Genomic DNA, 24,791 nt, shown 5'->3' on the forward strand with positions numbered 1-24,791 from the left:
TGTGTCCTTTGTAGGGACATAGATGCAGCTGGAAACCATCATTCTTAGCAAACTATCGCAAGAACAGAAAACCAAATACCACATGTTCTCACTCATAGGTGGGGAATTGAACAATGAGATCACTTGGACACAGGAAGAGGAACATCACACGCTGGGTCCTATTGTGGGGAGGGGGGAGGGGGGAGGGATGGCATTAGGAGATATACATAATGTAAATGATGAGTTAATGGATGTAGCACACCAACATGGTACATGTATACATATGTAACAAACCTGCACATTGTGCACATGTACCCTAGAACTTAAAGTATAATAAAAGAAAAATATATTGAAAGGTACAATAGTAAAAAGAAAAGGATAGGAGACAACAGTAACACAAGTTTAGAAGCTGGAGTACAGATGGGCACATTGCAATCAACTTACTAGATTTGAGATAGCTGCATCCTATCCCTAAAGTAGAAAAAGGTGAGAAGTAATCTAATTTATCTCACAGAACCCCCAAGCTCAGAGAATAGTATTCTCTAATAAGCAAGGGTGAAAATAAGACCAAAAATAGGAGGCTTGGTTAAATGTTTCAAAAACAGTTAGACCCTCACTCTTCCACTCCAAGTACCTCAGTGACTATCCCTCCTCGACCCTGGCAGAAGACTGGAGATTAGTTATTGAAGCAATGTTTGTCATTGGAGTGACTGGAAATAATCAAAATATTCATTGGAAGAGAGCTTTCTAAATAAAATTGGTACATTCACACAAAGGGAGATTATGCAGCTGTAAAATGTGAGTAAATTATGTACTCATGTGGAAAGACTTCCGAGATATACTGTTAAGTAAAACAAGCAAATAAACAACCTAAGAAAAGCAAAGTGCAGGACAGCAAGTGTGTGAATGTATGTGTGTATATATACTATATTTTATCTTTTATAAAAGGAGTAAAATAAGAATATTTACATTTATGTTTCCTTACATATGCAAGAAGAAATCCTGGAAGTATGAAAGAAACTAATAACAATAGTTATCTGTTTTGGGAAAAGGGGAACTGAGTGGAAGAAGAATGTTGGTTGGAGGGAGGTTTTTCGCTGCATTTTTTTGTTATTAATTTGAACCATGTGAATGTATTACCTAGTGAAAAAGCAAATATGTAAAAAAGAACTGGAGTAACATCTGACTTCTCAACAGCAACACTGGAAGCTAAAATACAATGAAACAATGTCCTCAAAATTCTTAGAGAATTTCCAATTCAAAATTCCATCTCCAGCCAAGCTATCAATCAAGTGTTGGAGTAGAAAAATGACATTTTCAAACCTGAAAGATCTCAAAAGTGTGCTTTGCATATACACTTTCTCAGGAAGCTACTGGAAGATGTGCTCTGCCAAAAGAGAGCATAAACCAAGAAAGAGGGAGATATGAGATCCAGGAAACAGTGAGTCTAACACAATAGTGAGCAAAGAAAGTCACCAAGATTATTGTGAAAAGAGATCCCAAAATAAAAGTTGTGTTGCATGCCTAGAGTGCAACCAGTCTAGTTTAAAGCAGTTCAGAAGATTCCCAAGAGAAACTTTGTCCAGAAAATGAAATTGGTAGAATACCTAATTTATATAAACATAATGGAAGAATATTTACATAATTGGGAGTATATTTTGGAAATAAATTGGTGATAAATACATAGGAAAAGAGAGGGGGAAAGAAATTAAATCTAGAGAAAATAAAAAGTTGTGCAGGACAGGAAAAAATAATCCTAATGTACTATGTAACTCAACTTTCAATAACAAGTACATAGTCAACATAATACTGTCAATATAACTAAAATAAGAATAAAGTAATTGGGAGGGCAGGGTATAAGAAATGTAGAAATGTGGCCGGGCGCGGTGGCTCAAGCCTGTAATCCCAGCACTTTGGGAGGCCGAGACGGGCGGATCACGAGGTCAGGAGATCGAGACCATCCTGGCGAACACGGTGAAACCCCGTCTCTACTAAAAAATACAAAAAACTAGCCGGGCGAGGTGGCGGGCGCCTGTGGTCCCAGCTACTCGGGAGGCTGAGGCAGGAGAATGGCGTAAGCCCGGGAGGCGGAGCTTGCAGTGAGCCGAGATCGCGCCACTGCACTCCAGCCTGGGCGACAGAGCGAGACTCCGTCTCAAAAAAAAAAAAAAAAAAAAAAAAGAAATGTAGAAATGTATGATTACAGTAAGCAGGGGTGAGTATAAAAGAAGAGTTAAACTCATCCTCCATAGTGGGAAGTCAGTGACTTAAAACTCAAAAATCAAGAAACAATATAAGTATGTTATTTTGACATAGACAGATAATCCCAAAATAATACATTAAAAGAGTTGAAATTTATTGCTTCTGGGTGTGGGAAATAGTGTTGAGATACAGGATATTGCTGTTTGTCATAGTAAGCTGTTATGTACTGAATCGTGTCCCCCAAAATGTATATATTGAAGCCCTAAACCCTTAACGTGACTGTATTCAGAGATAGAGCCTTTAAGGAGGTAATTATGGTTAAATTGGGTACTAAGAGTAGAGCCCTAATCTGACAGGATTGGTGTCCTTATAAGAAGAGACAAGAAAGATCTCTCTCTATCTCCATGCACACACAGAGAAAAGACCATGTGAGGACACAGCAAGAAGGTGGCCATATACAAGCCAGGAAGAGAGGCTACACCAGAAACTAACCTTGATTGCATCTTGATCTTGGAATTCTAGCCTGCATAACTATGAGAAAATAAATTTCTGTTGTTTAATCCACCCAACCTGTGGAATTTTGTTATGGAAGCTCAAGCAGACTAATACATTAGCCTTGTATGAACTCTTGTATGAACTTGTATAGCCTTGTATAAACTCATGCATTGCTTAACAATGAAGATACGTTCTGATAAATGCATTGTTAGGTGATACAGTCATTGTGTGAACATTGTAGAGTGTATTTACACAAACCTAGATGATATAGCCTACTACATACCTGGGCTATATAGTATAAACTATTGCTCCTAGGCTATAGACCTGAACAGCGTGTTACTGTACTGAATAGTGTTGGCAATTGTTACACAATGGTATTTACATATCTAAACATTTAAACATAGAAAAGGTAATGTGCTGTGCTGCAACATTACAATGGCTATGACATCACTAGCTGATAGGAATTTTTCAGCTTCATTATAATCTTATGGGACCACCATCGTATATGCTGTCCATCATTGATGTTGTTATGCAGTGCATGACTGTATTGGATTTTTTAAACTATATGCATATACAGCTTTGATTTGAAAAGTAAATTTTTAAAATTCTGAAGGAAATGACCTAAATTTAGAATTTTATATCCAATAATTATCAGTCAAGGGTAAGGGTAGAATACAGGCATTTTCAGACAGGCAAAATCTCAAACTATTTATATACTATACACTCTTTCTCATAAACGTAGATTTATTTTGTCAAAATGAGGTCATAAGTCAAGAAAGATGAAGCCACGGAATGTAGGGAAAGCAAAATCCAACATGAAAAAGAGACTAAGAAAATTCCACTATGATGACAAGGGAGTTTCTAGGACAATAGCTGTACCTTAGGCCTGAAGAGTAATCTTCCAAAACGGAGCAGGAATACAGAAGGATCCATGAACTCTAGGGGGAAAATGTATACAATGAACAACAATAATATATAATAGATGCCAATTATTATGTACCAAGTATGACTCTGAGTGCTTAATCTTTTAATCCTCATAGAAATCGTATGAGATATGCCATTTCCCATTTTAAACATGGTGAAAGTGAGACAGAGAGTGAAAGAGATTTGTTCAAGATCATGTAGCTATTAAATGACAAATTCAGGATTTGAAGCCAGGCTGTCTAGTGGCAGAGTCTATGCACTTATCTGCCTCTCCTTCTAATGTCTCAATTGTGAAAAATCCTTACATAGACATAATGTAAACACTGAATGTTGATTTAACATAATATAGTGATACAACAATATATTGGGAGAATATGGGAGAAGTGTGGTTGTGTACAGGATGGGAGGTATAAGACAACTGAATCCTTCCACTGTAGGAAGTCCTAGCTGATACATAAAATTTAGAAATCAAGAAATAAAATGGTTGATAAAAATATAAAGGCAATATCAGAAGAAAGAGTTAAGACAATTGTAAGTAATCTGGAATTAAAAGTAATTTTAAAAAGAAATTGAAATTAATTTGGAAGCAGAAATCTGGGGTAGGGAAGGATGAAGGAAGGTTCTGCTGGATTTCTGTAATTGTTATGGCACCCTATAACTATGAAAAATACATTTTAAAAACCAGATTCTGAGATTGAACATAGAGTAGGACTCCAATTCTGTGTAAAGAACTGGAAACTTGAGAACCATTACGGACTGAATGGTTGTGTCCCCGCAAAATTCACATGCTAAAGCCCTAACTTCCAATGTGGCTATGTTTGGAAATAGGACCTCTAAGGAAGTAATTAGGGTTAAATGAAATCATAAGGGTGGGGTTCTGATTTTGTAGGATTCGTACCCTTATAAGAAGAGACATCAGAAAGTGCCTCTCTCTCTCTCTCTCTTTCTCTCAACGCACCAAGGAAAGGCCACATGAGGACACAGTGAGAAAGCAGCCATTGACAAGCCATGAAAAAAGCCCTTACCGGAAATTTTTGGCATTTTGATCTTTGACTTCTTAGCCTCCAGCAAATAAGTTTCTGCTGTTTGTGAGCCACCCAGTCTGTGGTATTTTGTTATAGTGGCCCAAGTAGACTAATAGAAGAATATTATGCTAAGTCACAAAAGGACAAATCATATATGGTTCCACTAAAATGAGGCACCTTCAGTAGTTACATTCATAGAAATAGAAAGTAGAATAGTGCTTTGCAGGGGCTGGGGGAGCAGTGAGGGGAGTTACTGTTTAACGGGTAAACATTTCAGTTTGGAAGATGAAAACAGTTCTGGGCGGGACGTGGTGGCTCTCGCCTATAATCCCAGCACTTTGGGAGGCCAAGGTGGATGGATCACCTGAGGTCAGGAGTTCGAGACCTGCCTGGCCAATATGGTGAAACCCCGTCTCTATGAAAAATACAAAAAATTAGCCGGGAGTGATGGCAGGTGCCTGTAATCCCAGCTACTTGGGAGGCTGAGGCAGGAGAATCGCTTGAACCCGGGAGGCGGGGGTTGCAGTGAGCCATGATCGTGCCATGGCACTTCAGCCTGGGCAATGAGTGAAAATCCATCTCAAAAAATAAAAGAAAAGGAAACAGTTCTGGAGATGAATGGTGGTAATGGTTGCACAACAATGTTAATATATTTAATGTCACTGAACTGTACACCTAAAAATGGTGAAGATGGTAAATGTTACGTATATTTTACTACAATTTTTAAAGAAAAAATAAGGATGTACGAGGGATGCATAATAATACTCATGGAAGGCTGTATTCTCGGTTTCAATTCTGCACTATTTTCTTCCAAAGCCCCACATGTACTAGGCTTCCTCAGTGTTCTGTCCTCAGTTTTTCCACCTGTACTCCTCACTGAGGCTACCTGATTTACTCTTCTGTTATCATCCATAATATGTATCTTCATCCCAGACATTTATTCTGAGCTCTAGATACATACCTCTCAAATAAATACTGAGCTTCTCCACTTGGAAGTCCCATAGTGTCTTAGTTTGTTGTGTGTTGCTGTAAGAGAATGCCTAAGACGACATTTATAAAGAAATGTTTTATTTAACTCACAGTTTTGAGGGCTGGGAAGTTCAAGACTGGGCAGTCACATCTGACAACTTCTTTTGAGGGCATCAAAACATGGCAAAGAAACAAAAGGGGAAACAGGTACATGCAAAAGACACCGAGCACAAGAGGCAGACTCACTTTATAACAACCAACTTTCTCACAGTAACTAATCCAGTCCCATGAGCACAAGAACTCTCTCACTCCAAAGAGACTGCATTAAAACCCTCATCAGGACAGATTCCTCATGACACAAACACCTCTTAAGGTTACCACCTCTCAACACTGTCACATTGGGAACTCATCCTCAACATGAGTTTGGATGGGGATAAACCATATTCAAATCATAGTACATAAGCACTTCAAATTCAAAGAGTTCAAATCAGGATTAATCCTCTTCCTCTCCCAAATCTTCTCCTTTATGTCCGAAAAATAAAAGGAGAAGAGAACTGTTAATATCCCTCTCCATTCATTCCTCACTCCAGATTATACACTTTCCCCTACACTAAACTGCCTCAAGGACCAATCAGTTCATGTGATTTTCAGAAATGGACATTTTTGCCCAAGAAGAAAGATTGCATTTTCACCTTTGGAAAGTGGTCTTATATGACTCCTTATATGTGCAAGACCCAGCAAAGCCACTGTACTCAAAATCTTAAACCAACCTCTGAGCCCTGAGTCTACTACTACAACAACACTAGAGTAAGAATTTGGAGACCTGAGCAGAGTCAGACCCCAAACTGACTATAAGACCACCTATCCCTCCAAAACATTTAGAAATGTTGTCCACTGCTACCCTAGCCCCATAAGTAGGCATGAGGACTCTTAGAACTGAGCAGAAGGCCCCCCTAAGTCCCAAGTTTTGAATGGTCTTGGGTCTAGAATCTCTCTCTCCTTCTCTCTCTCTTTCTCTCTCTCTCTCTCTCTCTCAGACACACACACACACACACACACACACACACTTATTAAAGAACACTTGAATGCCTGTGTCACATGGGATCTGGTGTAAGGCCATAGCTGTAGATAAGGAAAGGTACTAGTGCAACAGTGGTGGATATCATAGAGGATCTACTCTACCTGATCGTGCAACTGCTTATGCCCTCCAGTCCTGCTTGTGCTTGATCCCATATATAAAACTTCCATCTTGGCTGGACACAGTGGCTCATGCCTCTAATCCAAGCACTTTGGGAGGCCAAGGCAGGAGAGGCCCTCGAGCCCAGTAGTTCGAGACCAGCCTGAGCAACATAGTGGAGCCCAAGTTCTACAAAAAAATTAAAAGATTAGTGAGGTATGGTGGTGTGTGCCTATATTCCTACTACTCAGGAGGCTGAGGTGGGAGGCTCACTTAAGCCAGGAGGTCAAGGCTGTAGTGAGCCATGATCATGCCACTGCACTCCAGCCTGGATGACAGAGCGAGACACTGTCTCAAAAAAAAGAAACAAAAAAGAAACTTCCATCTCATTGCTGGGGCTACTCAACCTTATACCTCGGTGGATCTGACAGAACTCAGCTCATAAAGCAATTCTGGCTGCATGGCCACTGGATGTCCTATAGTCAGGCTTTTCATCTCTACCAGGATGTAGTAGCATGTCAGGAGCTGTTCTTAAAAGGTATATAATTTTCCATTCATATGACATGGCTTTGCTCCACAACCCTAGCTATGTTGTGATTTCCCCATAGGGGCTTCCCATAGGGCCTTTCCCATAGGGGCTTCCAAATACTCCACATGGCATCTTTTTCCAACACAGATACCTCTAATACTGAGATAGGAGATCAGCAGGACTTGTTTTCCGAGCACTGGTAATGGCTCTATCAAAAACAGGCTGATCAAAAACAGGATGCAGTAAAGACACCAAGAGATGATGAAAAAAGCAACCTCTGGTTGTCCTCACTGCTCATTATTAATACTCCAACCAGTGCCATGACAGTTTACAAATGCCATGGCAATGTGCCATGGCAATGACCCAGAAGTTGCCTTATATGGTTCCAGGAACTTCCCACTTCTTTTCTAGAAAATTCCAAAACCCCATTCCTTCATTAGCATATAATTATGAGTGGGTATAAATATAGCTAGCCAGCAGAACTGCTGTCCTGCTCCCTCTGCTGCTCCAGAATGCTACTGTTGCTATATACTGCTGCTGCTGCTCCAGGCTGCTTTGCCTGTGGAGGAGCAACTTTGCTGTACACTGCTACTCAGGGCTCCTCTGCCTATGAGACAGCCCTGGTCTGTCTATGGAGCAGCCATTTCGCTATACACTATTGCTCTAATAAACTTGCCTTCTTTTACCGTCAGCTCGCTCTTGAATTCTTTCCTGAGTGAAGGCAAGAACTCCCCTGGGCTAAGCCCCAGTTTTGGAGTTCACCTGAATCAGTACCATAAGGACTGTCCCTTGTATGCATCAAGTGGCAGAACTGCTTAAAACTGCATCCTGGACCTGCTATAGGGGCTTGTTCTGCTATAGTTCTCAAAGCTGGCACCTTTTGTGTCACCCAGTATATGGGGTGAAACAGTAATTCCAGGTGTGAAATGTGGTATTTCCAAAACCCAAAGAGGCCTACCAGGCAGTGCACTTCCAGAAAATTCTCTGTGAAGAAGGTAAAAAAATACCTTAATTTGTCCTTCCCTTTGAGAGGATATTGTGGCATTCCCCAGGCCATTCAACTCCTAAAAATTATACTTAATGTGGTCAACCCCCTAGGTCTTTGTAGGGTTCATCTCCCATTCTCCATAGTGCATGTGCCTTACTAAGGCCTCCAATGTGCTAGCCCCTTCCTACTCATTTTGGTCCAATTAGCATGACGTCACTGACATTGTGGACTAGTACTATATTCTGAAGGATGTTTGAGTGGTCCAGATCTCTTCAGACTGTATTGTGACAGAGGACATGAAAGTTAGTAGAGCACTGAGGAAAAACTGTGTATGCATACTGTTATCCATTCTGTGTGAATATGGACTTTCCATTATGATACAGATAGGAAAAAAAAAACACATTTTCTAAATCAATAGCTGAAAACTAGGTACTTAAGGCCATGCTTTCTGCTGTAGCAAAGATATCATATCTGGTATGCCACTGCAATTGTCTTACTACTCGGCTGAGTTTTCAGTAGTCTAGTGTCATCTAGGCTCTGTCCACATTTTGCAGGTTAAACTGGTGAATTAAATGAAGATATGATGGAGACCACACCTCTTCATTCTCTAGGTCTTCAAAGGCGGCAATAGTTTCTGCCATCCTCCACTACACAGATGCCATATGTTTTCATTTACTATCTTGGCCAGGGAAGGTGAGGACAGTTTCAGAAGCTTCCACTTGGCCTTCTCATATACAAATAGCTCTGACTCCACAGGCCAAAGAACTACTATAGGGCTTGTACCAACTAACCAACTATGTCTATTCCAATTATACATTCAGAGATCAAAAACATAACCACTGAGTGGGTCTGTGAACTCAGTGGGCCCACTGTGAACCCTACCTAGGCCAGGATCCCCTTTAATACTTGGCTGCCATGTGCCTCCATTCTAATAAGGGGGCCAATTAAGACACTTTAGGTCTCTGGGTATCAATATCAAGTCAGAACCAGTGTCCATCTGTTCTCAAAATGTTTGAGTATTTCTCTTTCCTTGGTACACAGTTACCTGAGTAAATGGAAGGACTAGAACAATCATTACTACACATGCGTTGTAGGGTCCTTCTTCCTGGGCGCTCAGCCTTTCCTTCAAATCATGTGTTGTGGATCAAAACCTGACTTGAGACTAGAAGCTGGATAAGTAATTATGACTTTTTATTGAGGCAACCTCCCTTAAACCTGTGACCACCTTTCATTTCTTGTGTTTGTATAGAGTGCAAATTGTTGGCTGCCTATTTCCCCCCAGGATATTATGTTGTATTGACTGTCCATGTCCTATTAACTGTCTCTTAACCATCTACCCACTAGGGGTACTGTGTTCTATTAACCATCTCCATAGCTCTCTGCAAGTCAGGCCTCCCCACCTGCCACTCTGACCCTGTAGTGCATTGTGGTATTTACATCCACTTGACTTCTGACAGTTAAGTGCAGCCATCTTGCCTCTATTGTTTCAGAGGCATCATCATTTCTATCAGTGATCCTTGTTCCATAAGATGCTCTCCTACTCTGAGCCCTGGCATGCAGAAGAGATCCACTACTGAACTTCACATGTCCCTCTCACCAGAATATTCCTTATAGCTGTGGTAAATGGTTTGTCCTTTGGATTCTCCTGCAGAATATAATCTTCTAGAGGGTTTTCTGGCCTTACATAATAGGTTTATTATATAATTCTCACCTCTCTGAGTCTTTGATCCCTTTTTCCACCATCTTCTATGGCAACTCTGGCATTTACACCTCACTTAATGTAGGCCATGGCTTTTTCCATACTTTGAGGAGCCATCGTAGTAATGAGTTCATGTCATTTCCTGTGTTTTTTTTCTAGGGTATTAAATCCTGTATTCTGGGAGAGCACTTTCAAATTGATTAATTCTCTTATATTCAAGTTTATATTCCAGCCCTCCTGATCGAGCTCCTCAGAATTTGGTGCCATACTTATTCCCTCAGCACCTTCTGGTACATGCTGGCTAGGTTACATCCTGAAACTCTTTGTTGGTGTATTCTCTTTCTTTCCTTACTACACCCAGCACATCGCCAGCTAGATTATGCTGTGGCTTAATCCTAGTTATAGGCCCAGTGGCCAGGATAGGAGGTGAGGGCAGATTCTGAGGGAAACCCAGGTTATCTTACAGGGGAAAGGATTCCATATATTGAAGCAAGATGGAGTGCCAGCCCTTAATAGGGAGGAGTAGGACACTTCTCAAGGGGCTCAGGGGAATCTGGGAATATAAGAATTTTTAGGGACATCAATCCAGATGTCCCCATCCCAAGTGTCAGAGTCCCATTCCTTCTTAACCATGGCACTGAACTTGGCATAGAAGACTTGTCTTGGTTAGAATTTTAACTTTCTTTGAAGCTTTCTTTTAACAAATCCTGAGTCTACTCCTCAGATTTCTCCACCATTTACCTGGAAAAGATGAGAACCTCTTTATATGTTATGAATAAAGCCCTCTGGCTTTCAAACATAGCTTTCAATTGTTGATTAATTTAATTCAGCTTTTTGTTATTCTTTTCTAGAGCTCAATCCACTTAGCAACAGCCACCCAATTTTCTGGCCTTCCTTATATTTAATATTTCCCATATTTCTCAAAGGTCTGATACATGGCACCAGTTAATGTGTCCCCTTTTACCTGTATGCCACCCCAGTTAACCACATTGAAAGTTTTAACAATTCCTCTGCTACCTTGTTCCAGAGGCCTATCTACTCCACCTACCACCAATGACGGGTCTTCATTGACAGCTGAGTAGCAGGTGATTCATCTCCAAAATTTCATCACAGTGTTTGCTTTCTCGAACCACTTCTTGAACCAACTGTTGCAGGTTGGCTTCCCAGGAAGCAGACCCAGAGACAGAGTTCAGCAGGAAGAGTTTTTACTAGGGAATGCTGTTGGGATCAACACCTGTGGAAGGGAAAAGAAGGAAGCAGGATTGGACAGAGGGAGGAGTGAAGCTATCCCAATTTGGGGCAAGAAAGCCATATCCATCAGTAATTGGATGTGAAATACCCCCAGGTAGGGGGTGTAACCTTGCGGGAGGTGGCTTTCTTCAGCTGAGGAAATTCCTGAAGAGGCCTGACAGCTGAGGACTGTGTACTTGCCGCACTCCTGGCAATTAAAATAATAAGCTTTTCATTCCTGAAGGGGGATCAGGGCATCAGATGGCAGAATCCACTACAAGCGTGACACCATTTTTTTTTACAGTAGAGTAAGTTGGTGGCCATCGAATGCTAGTATTGAGAATGGTTTCATTTTTAAAATACCTAATAAGATTTAAATTTTAAAACACTTATTGCTTTACAAATAATATTTATTTAAAATTTTAAGTTATATTTTCCAAATATGTAGACATAAATACGTGAGCCTCCATTTATGCTTTTGCTCCAGGTCCCTCAAATACTATTGACCAGGCCTGCCTAGTATGAATCCATCCTTTTCCTTGTTGGTAAATTATGCATAAAATTTCATTTATTATATAAATATCATAAATAGAGTTAAGTAAAAAACAAATGAGCCCGGGCGTGGTGGCTCACGCCTGTAATCCCAGCACTTTGGGAAGCCGAGGCAGGCAGATCACCTGAGGTCAGGAGTTCAAGACTAGTCTGGCCAACGTGGTGAAACCCCGTCTCTACTAAAAGTACAAAAAAAATAGCCAGGTGTGGTGGCAGGCGCCTGTAATCCCAGCTACTCGGGAGGCTGAGGCAGGAGAATCGCTTGAACCCAGGAGGCAGAGGTTGCAGTGAGTCCAGACCACGCCATTGCACTCCAGCCTGGGAGACAGAGCGAGACTCCGTCTCAAAAGAAAGGAAAAAAAAAAAAAAAAATGAAATCACCCATCAGTCTAACACCCACAGAAAACTATTAACATTCTCAGAGTATGTAGCAAGATAATTTAGATATATACTTTTTCTTCATTAAAAGTATGGCATGTGCTTTTACAGCCTATTTTTCCCACTTAAGATTATATGCTGAATTTCTAATGTAGGCACATGTAGATGTCCATCAACATTTTCAATAGCTGCATAATATTTAAATGTGTAGACACACATCAATTTGCTTAGCCAACTGCCTATCTTGAGATACTTGGGTCATTTACAATTTTTCACCCTTCCAAACAGTTTGAAGATGCACAGCTTTCCACAAGCCAATTATGTGATTATTTCCTAAAGATACATTTCTACAAGTGGAATTACAGGGTCAAAGGATGTGCATATATTCCAATGGACCTTGTACCAGTGTATACTCCCACCAGCAGTTTGAGAGTGCTCCTCCCCTGACACCCTCACCCTCACTAAGGCGTGGGAGCGAGGTAGATCTTTTATGTGTACCCCAACAACACTCTCTATGGTTCCACAAAGGCCCCACCTTAACCAACCTTATAAAGGAAATCCGATACAAGCACTAAAACTTATTCTTTCTTCTAGTACACTTTCTTATTACTTCAGAGTTGTAACTGTTCACTTACATGGATATCAGAATTGGCCAAGAGGACATTTTTCTGTCAAATACCCCAAGGACCCTAAAATAAAATTGGTCCTCTCTGTATGTCTCCAGAATACATCTCAGCACTTTTTGGTTCAAAGGGCCTCTCACATCCATACTCTCCTTACCATTCCCATGGCCACCAGTAAAACTTCACACCTTTATTATCTCATGCCTGGACTAACTTGTGGTAGCTTCCTGTTTTTCCAATCTCCAGTCACCACTCCTATCCCCACCCCAGCTTGGACTCCTGCTGCACATAAATCTACCGTATCGTTTTCCTTTCATCTTGTCATTCCTCTGGTCACAAAAAGCCTTGATGTCTCCCAGGGGTGGATGCAGTAATATTCAGACACCCCAGTTTAGCAGTTAGGGGTGCTCCACGAACAGGACTCACCTTTACCGCCTGACTCTCTCTCTCATCACTACCCTCCCTACACTTTCCATTCCAGCAGGCCAGCACTTCTCTCTGGAGAAGGATTCCCATCTCCATGCCTTTTTTCCCATCACTCCTTCCATCTTGAGTGCCCTTCTGATCCTTTTGTATCCTTGAATCCCAGCTTACCTAAGGGTCCCCCTCCTTTGTAAAACTTTCCTTGAGCACTGTTGCCTGAAGCAGTTTTTGCCACCTCTAAACACTGATAGGAGGCATCTGGCCATGATTGGAAGCTCCCAGTTTTATTACTATCTTTTTGTTTCCATATATCTTGCCTTTCCAAACAGATCATAAACTCAAGGACAAGGACAATAACTTTTTTCTGCTGCTTAAAACACACAACTTTATTGATGACATAAAAATAAAGTCTTAAATGTATAAACATAAGTCCACACAAAGGACCAAAGATTACCTTACTTATGAAGAATCCGTTCAGTTTCTGCTCATGAAGCATACTAAAAATATCTCAATCCAGACAAGATAAAAATCAACACATGTATTTTTAGTACAAGCTTGAATTCATTTGGTGTTCATAAAATGGTCTGGCTATAGACCATCATAGGTAACATCAGTTTCGAAGTTATAATGCAATTTACAATGTGCATTACTTCCAGAGTGCAAAACCAAAATGTTACTCAAATTTGTTTGGGAACATACAGCAAATCAGAGTTTACTTATTAATAGTTCAACTCTCTCTTTCACCTCAGGGTCATTGCATTCTGCTGCTAAGGCTCGAAGTTTCTTGGCACATGCTTTAGGTCGTTGGAATAGGAAATAAAGGGAATTTTTACTGAATTTGTCCTGGGTAAATGCTTTTGCTCTTCTTTTAAAATGGTAATTTATATTTTCAAATAGTGAAAGAGCATTAAGAATATTCTCCTTTGTCTCTTTCTTGCTAAAAATGTTAATCAGTGATGTCGGTGCATTGGCAATGAGCAAGTCTTTTGTCATAGATGGATTTTTAGAGAAATTCAAAAGCATTCCCAAAACATGATCTTTAGTTTCTTCACTTCCCACTGTTAACAAACGAAGAAATTCTGAAATATAATTTGTAACCATATGCTGATATTCACTGGTAATAGTCAGATGCCTTATCAATCTTAGTCCAGCCAACTGCACATTTGAATTCAAGGGATAGGTGACGGTGTCTTCACATACTTGGTTTAAGTAAGTTTTAACCTTCCTATGGTTTTCAGCAGCCACTGAGATATTATTCAGTGCATTTAAAGCCTTCTGTCTAACACTGGGGTAGGGATTATTGAGCAAGCTTTCAATAACTGAAATTCCACCTACATTACGAACAGCTTCGTGAGAATAAGGATAATCAGCACTGTTATATAAAGCATTATTGGCTATTTCATGAACAGAAGGATCTTCAGTCATCTCAATCATGCAAATGAGTTTTTCAAGATCTCGTGGATCCATATTAGCTTCGCGTTTACAGCGGCAAGACCAGGGCCGAGGTTTTTCCCCAGTCCTGGTTTGTTTTCTGGACTCATCTTCAACTGGGAAACTGGCCTCACTTTGGTGTGGAAACTTAGTTTCCGACCAGATCATGGCTCCATCCCATGACCCCATTCCTGCCCCAGGGACCATGGACGGATATGTGCCTCTTGACTCAGATGACTTTTTGGCTTTAGCCTTAGATGCAGATTTGTCCTCATTTGTATTTTCATTACCATCACAGAACCAAGACCCTATATCAACTCCACCAGCAGCCTCAAACTTATCCTCGATGCTGGTGTTATCCCCAGCTCCAGAATCAAAATTGGCATCTTTCCCACTCTTAGATCTGAACGTATTACTGTTCTCACTCTCAGCCCAAAACAAAGACCTTAAACTGATTTCCTCAATATCGGGGCTGGACTCTCTACTTAGCTCATCCTCTCCCACATCCCTAGCCAAGGTCCAGGACTCTACACCAGCCTCTTCCCCAGCCCCAAGCCTAGACTCTACAGTGGTTGCATCTCCATCCCAGGACCAAACCCCAGCCCCAGCCTCAGCCCCAGCCCCAGCCCCAGCCTCAGCCTCAGCCCCAGCCCCAGCCTCAGCCTCAGCCCTAGCCCCAGCCTCAGCCTCAGCCTCAGCCTCAGCCTCAGCCTCAGCTCCAGCTCTAGCCTCAGCCTCAGCCTCAGCCTCAGCCTCAGCCCTAGCCTCAGCCTCAGCCCCAGCCCTAGCCTCAGCCTCAGCCCTAGCCTCAGCCTCAGCCCCAGTCCCAGCCTCAGCCTCAGCCCCAGCCCCAGCCCCAGCCCCAGCCCCAGCCTCAGCCCCAGCCCCAGCCCCAGCCTCAGCCCCAGCCTCAGCCCCAGCCTCAGCCTCAGCCCCAGCCTCAGCCCCAGCCTCAGCCTCAGCCTCAGTCCCTACACAGGAGCCCATATAAGCCACCTCCTCAGATCTAATCCAGGAGCCACTACTAGCCTTGTTCTCAGCCTCAGTCCTAGAACAAATGATGGCCTCTTCCCCAGCCTCCGATCTGGATGCAGTAGTGGCCTCATCTTTATCATCAGGCTTGGACACAATATCAGCTTTCGCCTCTGTCCAGCACCAAGACCCTATAACGGCCTCAGCCCCAGGCCCAAACCAGAATCCTTCGTTGGCCTCCACCTCAACACTGACCTGGAACCTTCCACTGGCCTGGTCCTCAGATCTAGCCCAGGATCCTCCAGTGGCCTGGTCCTCAGATCCCATCCTAGACCCTCCAGTGGCCTCATTCCCAGGCGTAGATCCAGCCCAGGATTCTCCACTGGCTTGGCTCCCAGCACCAGCCCAGGAGCTTCCTCCACAAGCCTGATCCTCAAATTCAGGCTTGGAACAGTCACCAGCCTGATTCCCAGGCCCAATCCAGGACCTTCCACTGACCTGATTCCCAGTGCCAGCCCAGGACCCACCACTGGACTGGTCTGCAGGCCTAGCTCCCCCAAGGACCTGGCCACCAGCCACACCCCAGGAACCTATTCCACTGGACTGATCCTCAGACCCTGGCCTGGAGCCTCCACCAGTCTGGTCCCCAGGTCCAGGCCAGAACCCCCCTCCAATGGCCTGATCCTCAAATCCAGGTTTGGAACAACCACCAACCTGATCCACAGCCCCAGCCCCAGTCCAGGAGCTTCCACTGACCTGACTCCCAGGGCTATCCCAGGACCCAGCACTGGACTGGTTCGTGGGCCCTGGCCTAGACCCTCCAACATCCTGGCCACTAGCCCCACCCCAAGACCCTCCATTCGTCTGACTCCCAGGGCAAACACAGAACCATCCACTGGCCTGGTCCCCAGTGCCAGCCCAGGAATCTCCACTAGACTGGTCCCTAAGCCCCAGCCTAGAGTCTCCAACAACCTGGTCCCCAGCATCAGCCCAGGACCCTCTGCCACTGGCCTGATCCTCAAATATAGGCTTTGGCCCACCACTAGCAGGATGCCCAGCCCCAGTCCAGGATCCTCCATTGGCCTGGTCCACAACCCCAACTAAGAATCCTCCACTGATTTGGTCCCCAGAGTTAGCCCATGACCTTCCACTGGACTGGTCTTCAGACCCCACATTGGACCCCCCACCAGCCTGGCCACCAGCCCCAGCCCAAGACCCTTCTTCAGTGGTCTGATTTTCAAATATGGGCTTGGACCCACCACCAGACTGATCAAGTGTCCCAGCCCAGGACCCACCACTGGACTGATCTACATGGCCCAGACTAGACCCTCCACTGGCTTGGTCTGCAGTGTCAGCCCAAGACCTTCCACTGGACTGGTCCTCAGGCCCCAACCTTGACCCTCCACTAGCCTGGTCACCAGCCCCAGCCCAGGACCCTTCTCCACTGGCTTGATCCTCAAATCTAGGCTTGGACCCACCACCAGATTGATCACTAGTCCCAGCCCAGGACCCTCCACTGGCCTGATCCACGACGCCAGCCCAGTATGAAACACTACTCATATTCCCAGCCCCAGCTCCAGCCCAAGACCCTCCACTGGCTTGGTTCTCAGCCCCAGTCCAGGACCCTCCAATGGCCTCTGCCCCAACCCAGGACACCCCACTGGCCTGTCCTCCAGGCCAGGACCCATTACTGGCCTGACCCACAGCCCAAAGCTCTCCAATGGCCTGATTCCCAGCGAGAACCCAAGACCCCCCACTGGCCTGGTTCTCAGCCCCAGTCCAGGCCCCTCCACTGGCCTTGTCCCCAGCCCAGGTCCCCTCACTAGGCTGACCCCCAGCCCAGAGCCCTCCACTGGCCTGCTCCCCAGCTCTAGCCCAAGTCCCAATACCAACCTCATTCTCAGCCCTGGCCCCAGCCCAGGACTTAACACTGGCCTCATCACAAGCCACAGCCCAAGACCTAATAATCCCAGCCTTATCACTAGCCCCACTCCAGGACCCAATACTGGCTTCATTCTCATCATCAGCCCAGGACACGCTATTTTCCCAGTCTCCATCCATGGTCTGAAATCTAAATTTGATCCACCGCTCAGCAGCGATCCAATCTTCAACACCAATCCCATTCCAGTAGTAGTCATGGATGTTAAGCTGAGTCTTTCTGCAGGCTTGAGTGCCTGACCCACCCTCACTCTCAGAAATGGGCATGGCCTGAGCCTCAGGCTTTGCATAGACCTCACCTTCTGCTGTGGTTTCTGCCTCAGAGCTGGGCATAGCCTTGTCCCTTGCCCCAGGCAAGGTCTCACCCTGGGAACCGGCCACAATCTGAGGCTGGGCAGAGTGCCTTGTGCCTGCCCCAGTCCCTGCTTTAGGCACAGTATTGGTACTGCCCTTGACCTTATTCCTGGCACCAAGCAAGGTCTCACTCTGGGAATTAGCGACAGCTTGGGGCTGGGCAGAGCCCACTGTATCTGCCCCAGCCTCTGCCTTAGGCACAGCATTGGAATTGCCCCTGACCTTATTTTTGGCCGCAGGCAAGACCTCACCCTGAGAACTGGCCACAACCTGTACCTGGACAGAGCCCATTATGCCTGCCCCAGCCTCTGCCTTTGAAATAGCATTGGAATTGCCCTTGGCCTTATTCCTGGCACCAGGCAAGGTCTCACGCTGGGAGTTAGCCACAACCTGAGGCTGGGCAGAGCCCATTGTATCTTCTTTGGCCCCTGCCTTAGACAAAACATTGGGATTGCCCTTGACCTTATTCCTGGCACCAGGCAAGGTCTCACGCTGGGAGTTAGCCACAACCTGAGGCTGGGCAGAGCCCATTGTATCTTCTTTGGCCCCTGCCTTAGACACAACATTGGGATTGCCCTTGACCTTATTCCTGGCACCAGGCAAGACTTCACCCTGGGAATTGGCCACAGCCTGGGTCTGGGCAGAGCCCCTTGTATCCATCCCAGCCCCTGCCTTAGACACAGCATTCCAATTTCCCCTGACCTTATTCTTGGCACCAGGCAAGGTCTCACAATGGGCATTAGCCACAGCCTGGGACTGAACAGAGCCTGTTGCACCCATCCCAGCTTCTGCCTTAGACAGAGCATTAAGATTGGCCTTGACCTTATTTTTGGCACCAGGCAAGACCTCACCCTGAGAATTGGCCACAGCCTGGGGCTGGGCAGAGTCTGTTGTATACGGCCCAACCCCTGAATTAGGCACAGTAGTGGAATTGCCTCTGAACTTATTCTTGGCACCAGGCAAGACCTCACCCTGGGAATTGGCCACAATCTGGGGCTGGACAGAGCCTGTTGTATCTGTCCCAGCCCCTGCCTTAGACACAGCATTGGAATTACCCTTGACCGTATTCTTAGAATCAAGCAAAGCCTCACCCTTGGAACTGGCCTCAATCTGAAGCTGGGCAGTGCCCATTGCATCTGCTCCAACTTCTGCCTTAAGCACAACATTGGGATTACCCTTAACTTTATTCTTGGTACCAAGCAAGGCCTCACCCTGGAAACTGACCACTGCCTGAGGCTGGGCAGAATCTGCTGTACCTTCTCCAGCCCCCACCTTAAGCACAGCATGGGGATTGCCCTTGACTTTATTCTTGGCACCAGGCAAGGCCTCACCCTGGGGATTGGCCACAACCAGGGGCTGACCACAGGCCCTCTGGTCTGCCTTAGTCCCAGCTTTAGAAGTGGCATTAGGATTGCCCCTACCATCAACCCTGGAATCAAGCAAGGCCTCAGCTGGGGTCTTGACCCCAGTCTGAGGTTGAGTACAGGTTTTCATGTCCATCCCAGACCCTGTCTTACACTTGGCTTTGGCTTTGCCCCTAGCCTTACCTCTAGTATTAGGTAAGGCTTCACCCTGGCTCTGGGCCATACCTTGAGCCTTCATATCCACCCCAGCTCCTTCCTTAGGCATGGTATTGACATTGCCCTTGACCTTAATTCTGCCATCAGACAAGGTATTAGCCTGAACACTGGCCACAAGCTGAGGCTGTGTACAGGACAACATGTCTGTGCCATCCCCCGCCTTAGCGATAACATTGGGATTGCCTCTGCTCTTATCCCTGGCATCAGGCAAGGCCTCAACCTGGGAGTTGGCCCTCAGGTTTGCCCTGGCCCCTGCTTTAGTCATGGCATTGGAATTGCCTCTGTCCTTAACCTTGGCATCAGACATGGCCTCAGCATGAGCGCTTGCAACAGCTTGAGGCTGAGCAGCAGCTCTCATGTCAGCTCCAGTTATTGCCTTAGATATGACATTGGTATTTCCCCTACCATCAACCCCGGCACCAGACGTCACCTCAGCCTGTTTCTTGACCACAGTCTGAGGTTGTACACAAGCTCTCACATCTGCCCCTGCCCCCACCTTACACATGGCATTGGCGTTATTCCCGGCATCAACCTTTGCCCCAGGAATGGCCTCAGTCTGGGTTTTGGCAACAATTTGAGGCTGAGCAGAAGCCCTCGTGTCTGCCCCAGACTCTGCCCTAGACATGGTTTTGCAATTCCCCATGTCCTCAATCCCAGCACCAGGCATGTCATCACCCTTGATCTTGGTGACAGCCTGAGACTGTGCACAGGACTTCATGTCCACTCCAGCCACCTCCCTGGACATGCCATTGGGATTTCCCCTAGCATCAACTGTGGCACCAGGCCTGGCCTCAGACTGAGTCTTAGCCACACTCACAGTCTCTTCCAGAGCTCTTGTCTTGGTTTCATCCACAATTCCAGTCTTGTTCGTGGCCCCCATCTTGACCACTTCCTTGGGTACTGCCAAGGTCTCACTCTGTGTAACCATTACTCTGTTAATCTCTGTCTCTTTTTCAGCCAATATATGAGTTTCAGCTTTGGTCTGGGTCATTGCTTCTCTCTTGGCCTCTGTCTTGGCAATCAGTGCCCAAGCTTTAGCCTTGGTCTGCGTCACTGCTTCTTTCTTAACTATTTTGCCAGCCTCAGCATCAGTTTGGGTCACTGCTTCTTTCATGGCCACTTCTCTGGCTTTGGCCTTGACCTCAGTCAGAGTCACTGCCTCTGTCATGACCAGTGTTCCAGCCACCACTTTGGACTCAGATTGAGTCTCTGCCTCTGCCTCAACCATTGTTTTGGCCTGAGAGTTGGCTCTGTGTCTGGCTATAGCAGTGGCCTTGGTCTCTACTTCAGCCCCAGGCCCACCTCTTGTTCCAGTTTCTGCTCCAATCTCAGCCTGGGGTTTAGTCTTAATCTCTGCTTCACTTTTGGCCAAGGTCTGGCTCTGTACCCCAACCACAGTCTCCATCTTAACTGTGGATCCATTTCTGGCAAGTGTCCTCACACTCTGGGCTCTTCCCTTGGTAAATTTGTAAATGTAGTAGCAGGTGCCAGCCCAGATCACCAGTCCTGCAGTCACCCAGCCCACTTCCTGAGTGCGGCCCATGTAATCACCCCTGCTGAAAGCACGAACAAGGTATGGTAGAGCGCACTTGGGCTGGGGTAAAGAGAGTGGTAGTTGTGGGTATAGGCCTGTGAGGGTGCTGGTCTTCAGCCACTCAAAGGCCACTACAGCTGCCACTGGAGGTGGACCTAGAAGTGGAGGAAGGAAATGGACTAAAATTTCTCTTCTGATTTTGTTGCATCATACAGATAGACACATATAGGAACAGAAAAGGGTAGAACCATGTGCTTGGTGGAAGACAGGATGATTAGCAGCCTCTCCATTCCTCTTATTTCATCCTCTCTCCACCTTCCCCAACGCCCAATAATTTTCTTCCAAGGTACTTCTATACACATTTCCATACACCAAATGAACAGTGGAAAGGATGGTAGGAGGTCTGACAATAAATGGGAGCAACCGAGAAGTCCCAGACTTTGATTTCTACTGGACCTACTCTGGTCACCTGTCTACAGGGCCGCACCCTCATACCAACCTGTAATGATCCGAGGCAGTTCCCTCCTCTCCTCTTGCTTATCTTGGCAATACACCCTAAAGTAGATACATAAATTCATGAGATCTCTGGACCTAGAGAGAGACAGACAAACAGATGGAGGGACAGATGGGAGTAGAGAGTTTGTTCTTGATGGGACAGGCATATTATTAGCAAACTACCTTTCTTCAGTCCACCCCAAGACGCTGTCACACTCTTTTCCCTGTACCAGAATTAAGGTGAGGGTATGGAGTAAGTGACAGGGATGGTGGGAAAGGTGGCTGGAAAAGGAGAGGCTGAGGATCCTCATCCTCCAGACTGGTCACTGGTCCTTACTGGATGCACACTGGTCTCCACCAACCCACTCTAGAGGTCTACCCAGGCAGTCCCCACACTCTTACCAGTCTATACTGATCAGGAGCAATCTCCTCTTTGTTTCTTTGCTTCCAGTGATCTTACGCCCTGTAGCAGATATGCAGGCAGATCTATGGACAAGTAAACAAAGAGTAGGTAATGGAAACCGAGTCTCTGGTAGAACAGACAAGCACCCTGATCCCTGACCCCAATGTCTGCCTCGCCAGAGCCCAGGCTCAATATACTAATGTGTACCATCTCATGGTCCCCTCATCAAGTCTTCCCCCAGTCATACTCCAGCCCAGCCTTACCCCCATATTCCTATCATTTCCTGCACTGAAATCCACAGGAGGCATGGCAGCACTGTGGCAATCCAGCACTCCACTGAGATCCTGTTAAATCTCAGCCACCTCCTATGCCCACCCTCTCTTGTCATCCCCAGAGACTATCCCCGCTTCACACCAACCTCCATCTTTCTAGATTGGTCTCCTCCTCTTTCCCTTGCTTCCGACGGTAAACAGCCCTACTGCAGGCCTATGGGAAGACCTTGGAACAGATGGAGAAAAAGAAGAGAGTGGATGTTAAGTACTTGTGACACTTTACCATCTAAGACATAGGTCCCTGTACCTGCCTGTCTGGATTTAGAGACCTATTTGCTGGCAGAAAAAAAAAAAAAAGCCTGGGGCTTCCCCAGCACTGAAATGGGAAGGATGGAAAAGCGAGGCAGGAAAAGTAAAAGGCAACAGAGAGAGGCACATTATTTTATTTTATTTTATTTTATTTTATTTTATTTTATTTTATTTTATTTTTTATTTATTTTGAGACAGGGCCTCACTCTGTCACCCAGGCTGGAGTGCAGTGGCACGATCATGGCTCACCGCAGTCTTGACCTCCCAGGCTCAAAAGATCTCCCACCTCCGCCTCCCGAACAGCAGGAACTACAGCCTGTGCCACCATGCCAAGCTAATTTTTAAATTATATGTAGAGACAAAGTCTCGCTATGTTGCCCAGGCTGGTCTTGAACACCTGAGCTCAAGCAATCCTCTTGCTTGGGCCTCTCAAAGTGCTGGGATTACAGGCAAAAACCACTGGGCCTGACAAGGCAAATTATTTTAAAACCACCTGTAGGGTTCTAGGGATTTCCCCAAAAGCCCACCATTTCCTTCACCAAGATGGTGAGGTAGGTAGAGGGATCTGGAAAACTGGAGGATGGCAGGAAAGATGGGAGCCCCCAGATCCCATACTCTAGAACCACAGCCTACCGTTGTCCACGTCCCTTTCAACTTATCTCTAGGAGTCTCCAGCAGAAGAGAAAAGCTATAGGGGAAGCCTTTTGCTTCTACTAAATCACTATCCTTCCCCGCCAAAGGCCATCTCAAAAAAAAAAAAAAAAAGTAATATTATTTAATACAATTTATCTTTTCTCAATATTATCTGAAATGCAAATAAAAGCATCTGTAGAAAAGTTTGCTGTCTTTATTGATCTTCAACATACAATTTAAAAGTCCTAAGCGTGGTAAGTAAAATGCAGTTTAGGGAAAGTCCCCAAGCTAGCACCACCCCACATCCCAATCAGACAACCGCACCTAAGTTCCTGTCGTAGAATTCATATAGAACTCCAAAGGTTCAGATAGTGCCTGTACGCCCACTAACCTCCGTGATCCAGTGCAGTTTTCTCCTCTCCTTCTTTTCTCCTCGCCGCAAACAGTTCCACACCGAACTACCGTCCGACAGACAGGAGAGAGTAAAACCACTTAGTGTTGGTCTAGAGCCCAGGACATAGATCCCAATACTCGCCTTTCCGGGTTCAGGAACCTGGTTATCAAACGTCCCTCCCCACAGTCTGAGACACCACCCTTACCAACCCCACCGTCCAGTCTCTAAGGCCCACCATTTTCTCTGCAAACGCCACCGTGGCGCATCCCTTCCACTAAATTGAGCAGGAAGCTAGCGGACATGTGTGGCCAGTGATTTGAGTGATGGGCATCTCAATCTCTGTATTTTCCTCTGGCGGAGACAATCTCCCCACAAATCAAAGCCCACAGTTCGCCTGCACAGATGTAGGCGGAGGCAGGGGGGCTAGGGAGAATCAGAGGCAAAGGCTCCTCGAACTTGAGGCAGCATAGACCACCGTCCCCTCAAGCCCCGAAACCGCTGCCTGGTTCAGTGAGCTTCCGCCGGCCTGGCCAGGACGCATGGGCCCCGGGGCCCTTACCTGCTCCGCTATCCCCGGGCCCGATGCCAGCCCGCCGAGCGCAGGGCAGCGGGGAGCTGGTAGCCAGACGCTAGTGACGACTGCACCGAAGGCTGCGTAGCTCTGCAGCTCCGGGTCACGTGAGGACCGCGCGTCACCGCCGAGCTCGTCCTCCTCCCCACCACCCCCTACCACCCACCAAGGGCTGGCGGCCAGTCACCAGGAACTACCCCCTCCTCCACTCCGCACGCACAGACATCCCCCTTCTGCGGTCTGTGCTCGGTGCCCCAGTGCGCACGCCCTTGTCACTCATCTCAGTCCTCTCCAATCTGAGGGCCCACAAGTGGCATCATCGCCTTGCGGTTGGAGTTTACCCATCTTCAGTTACAGGGGAGGGTCTGCATCCCCCTACCCACTCCCGGACCTTGACTGTGGCCTTTTCCGTTTCTTCTTTGAGTAATCCTTTCTTTCTCTCTTAGGCTGTAAGACCAGCACTCCCCACCCGCCCCCTACACGACATGCCCTCTCTAAGTACAATGCCTGCACCAAATGGGCTGTGGAAGGGGGTATCAGGAAGGAAAGCAGAAGGTGCAAGTAGAGCTTTAACTTTCTTTTTTGTGTTCCTTTTTTTTTCTTTTAATATGACATTCTTTTATAATTTTGTAATCAGAAAATACAGTATAGCCATTTTCATTTGACACAAAAAATATTCAGGGCATAAAAATAACAAAAGACTCATTCTTTT

The 24,791-nt window shown here is 45.8% G+C and overlaps 2 protein-coding genes across 2 annotated transcripts in view; both read right to left on the bottom strand.

Moving 5' to 3' along the window:
• The window catches only part of ARMCX1 (armadillo repeat containing X-linked 1), a 37,955-nt gene extending 33,409 nt beyond the window's left edge, over positions 1-4,546 (bottom strand). Inside the window, exon 1 of the mRNA XM_017954029.3 lies at positions 3,556-4,546. The gene's annotated coding sequence lies outside the window, so the exon portion shown is untranslated. The remainder of the gene's footprint in view (positions 1-3,555) is intronic.
• A 9,005-nt stretch (positions 4,547-13,551) lies between these two features.
• ARMCX4 (armadillo repeat containing X-linked 4) lies at positions 13,552-24,173 on the bottom strand. The gene is made up of 6 exons (XM_031660709.1): positions 23,506-24,173; positions 22,319-22,398; positions 21,900-21,983; positions 21,502-21,593; positions 15,474-21,157; positions 13,552-15,257 (listed from the first exon to the last, which is right to left on the bottom strand). The coding sequence occupies exons 4-6, from the start codon at positions 21,578-21,580 to the stop codon at positions 13,899-13,901; spliced, it is 7,122 nt and encodes a 2,373-aa protein (XP_031516569.1). The 5' UTR covers positions 21,581-21,593; positions 21,900-21,983; positions 22,319-22,398; positions 23,506-24,173; the 3' UTR covers positions 13,552-13,898.
• Between the last annotated feature and the right edge of the window lie 618 nt (positions 24,174-24,791).

Source organism: Papio anubis, chromosome X (assembly GCF_008728515.1).
Source record: "Papio anubis isolate 15944 chromosome X, Panubis1.0, whole genome shotgun sequence".
Classification (NCBI taxonomy): Eukaryota; Metazoa; Chordata; class Mammalia; order Primates; family Cercopithecidae; genus Papio; species Papio anubis.

Coding starts and splice junctions, on each gene's coding strand:
- ARMCX4 (XM_031660709.1), bottom strand. CDS start 21,580: ATGAATTTATGTATCTACTTTAGGGTGTATTGCCAAGATAAGCAAGAG. Junction 21,158..21,501: donor ACTGCCTCGGATCATTACAG/GTTGGTATGAGG, acceptor CTCCACTTCTAG/GTCCACCTCCAGTGGCAGCT. Junction 15,258..15,473: donor GGGCTGGGGCTGGGGCTGGG/GCTGGGGCTGAG, acceptor GCTGAGGCTGAG/GCTGGGGCTGGGGCTGGGGC.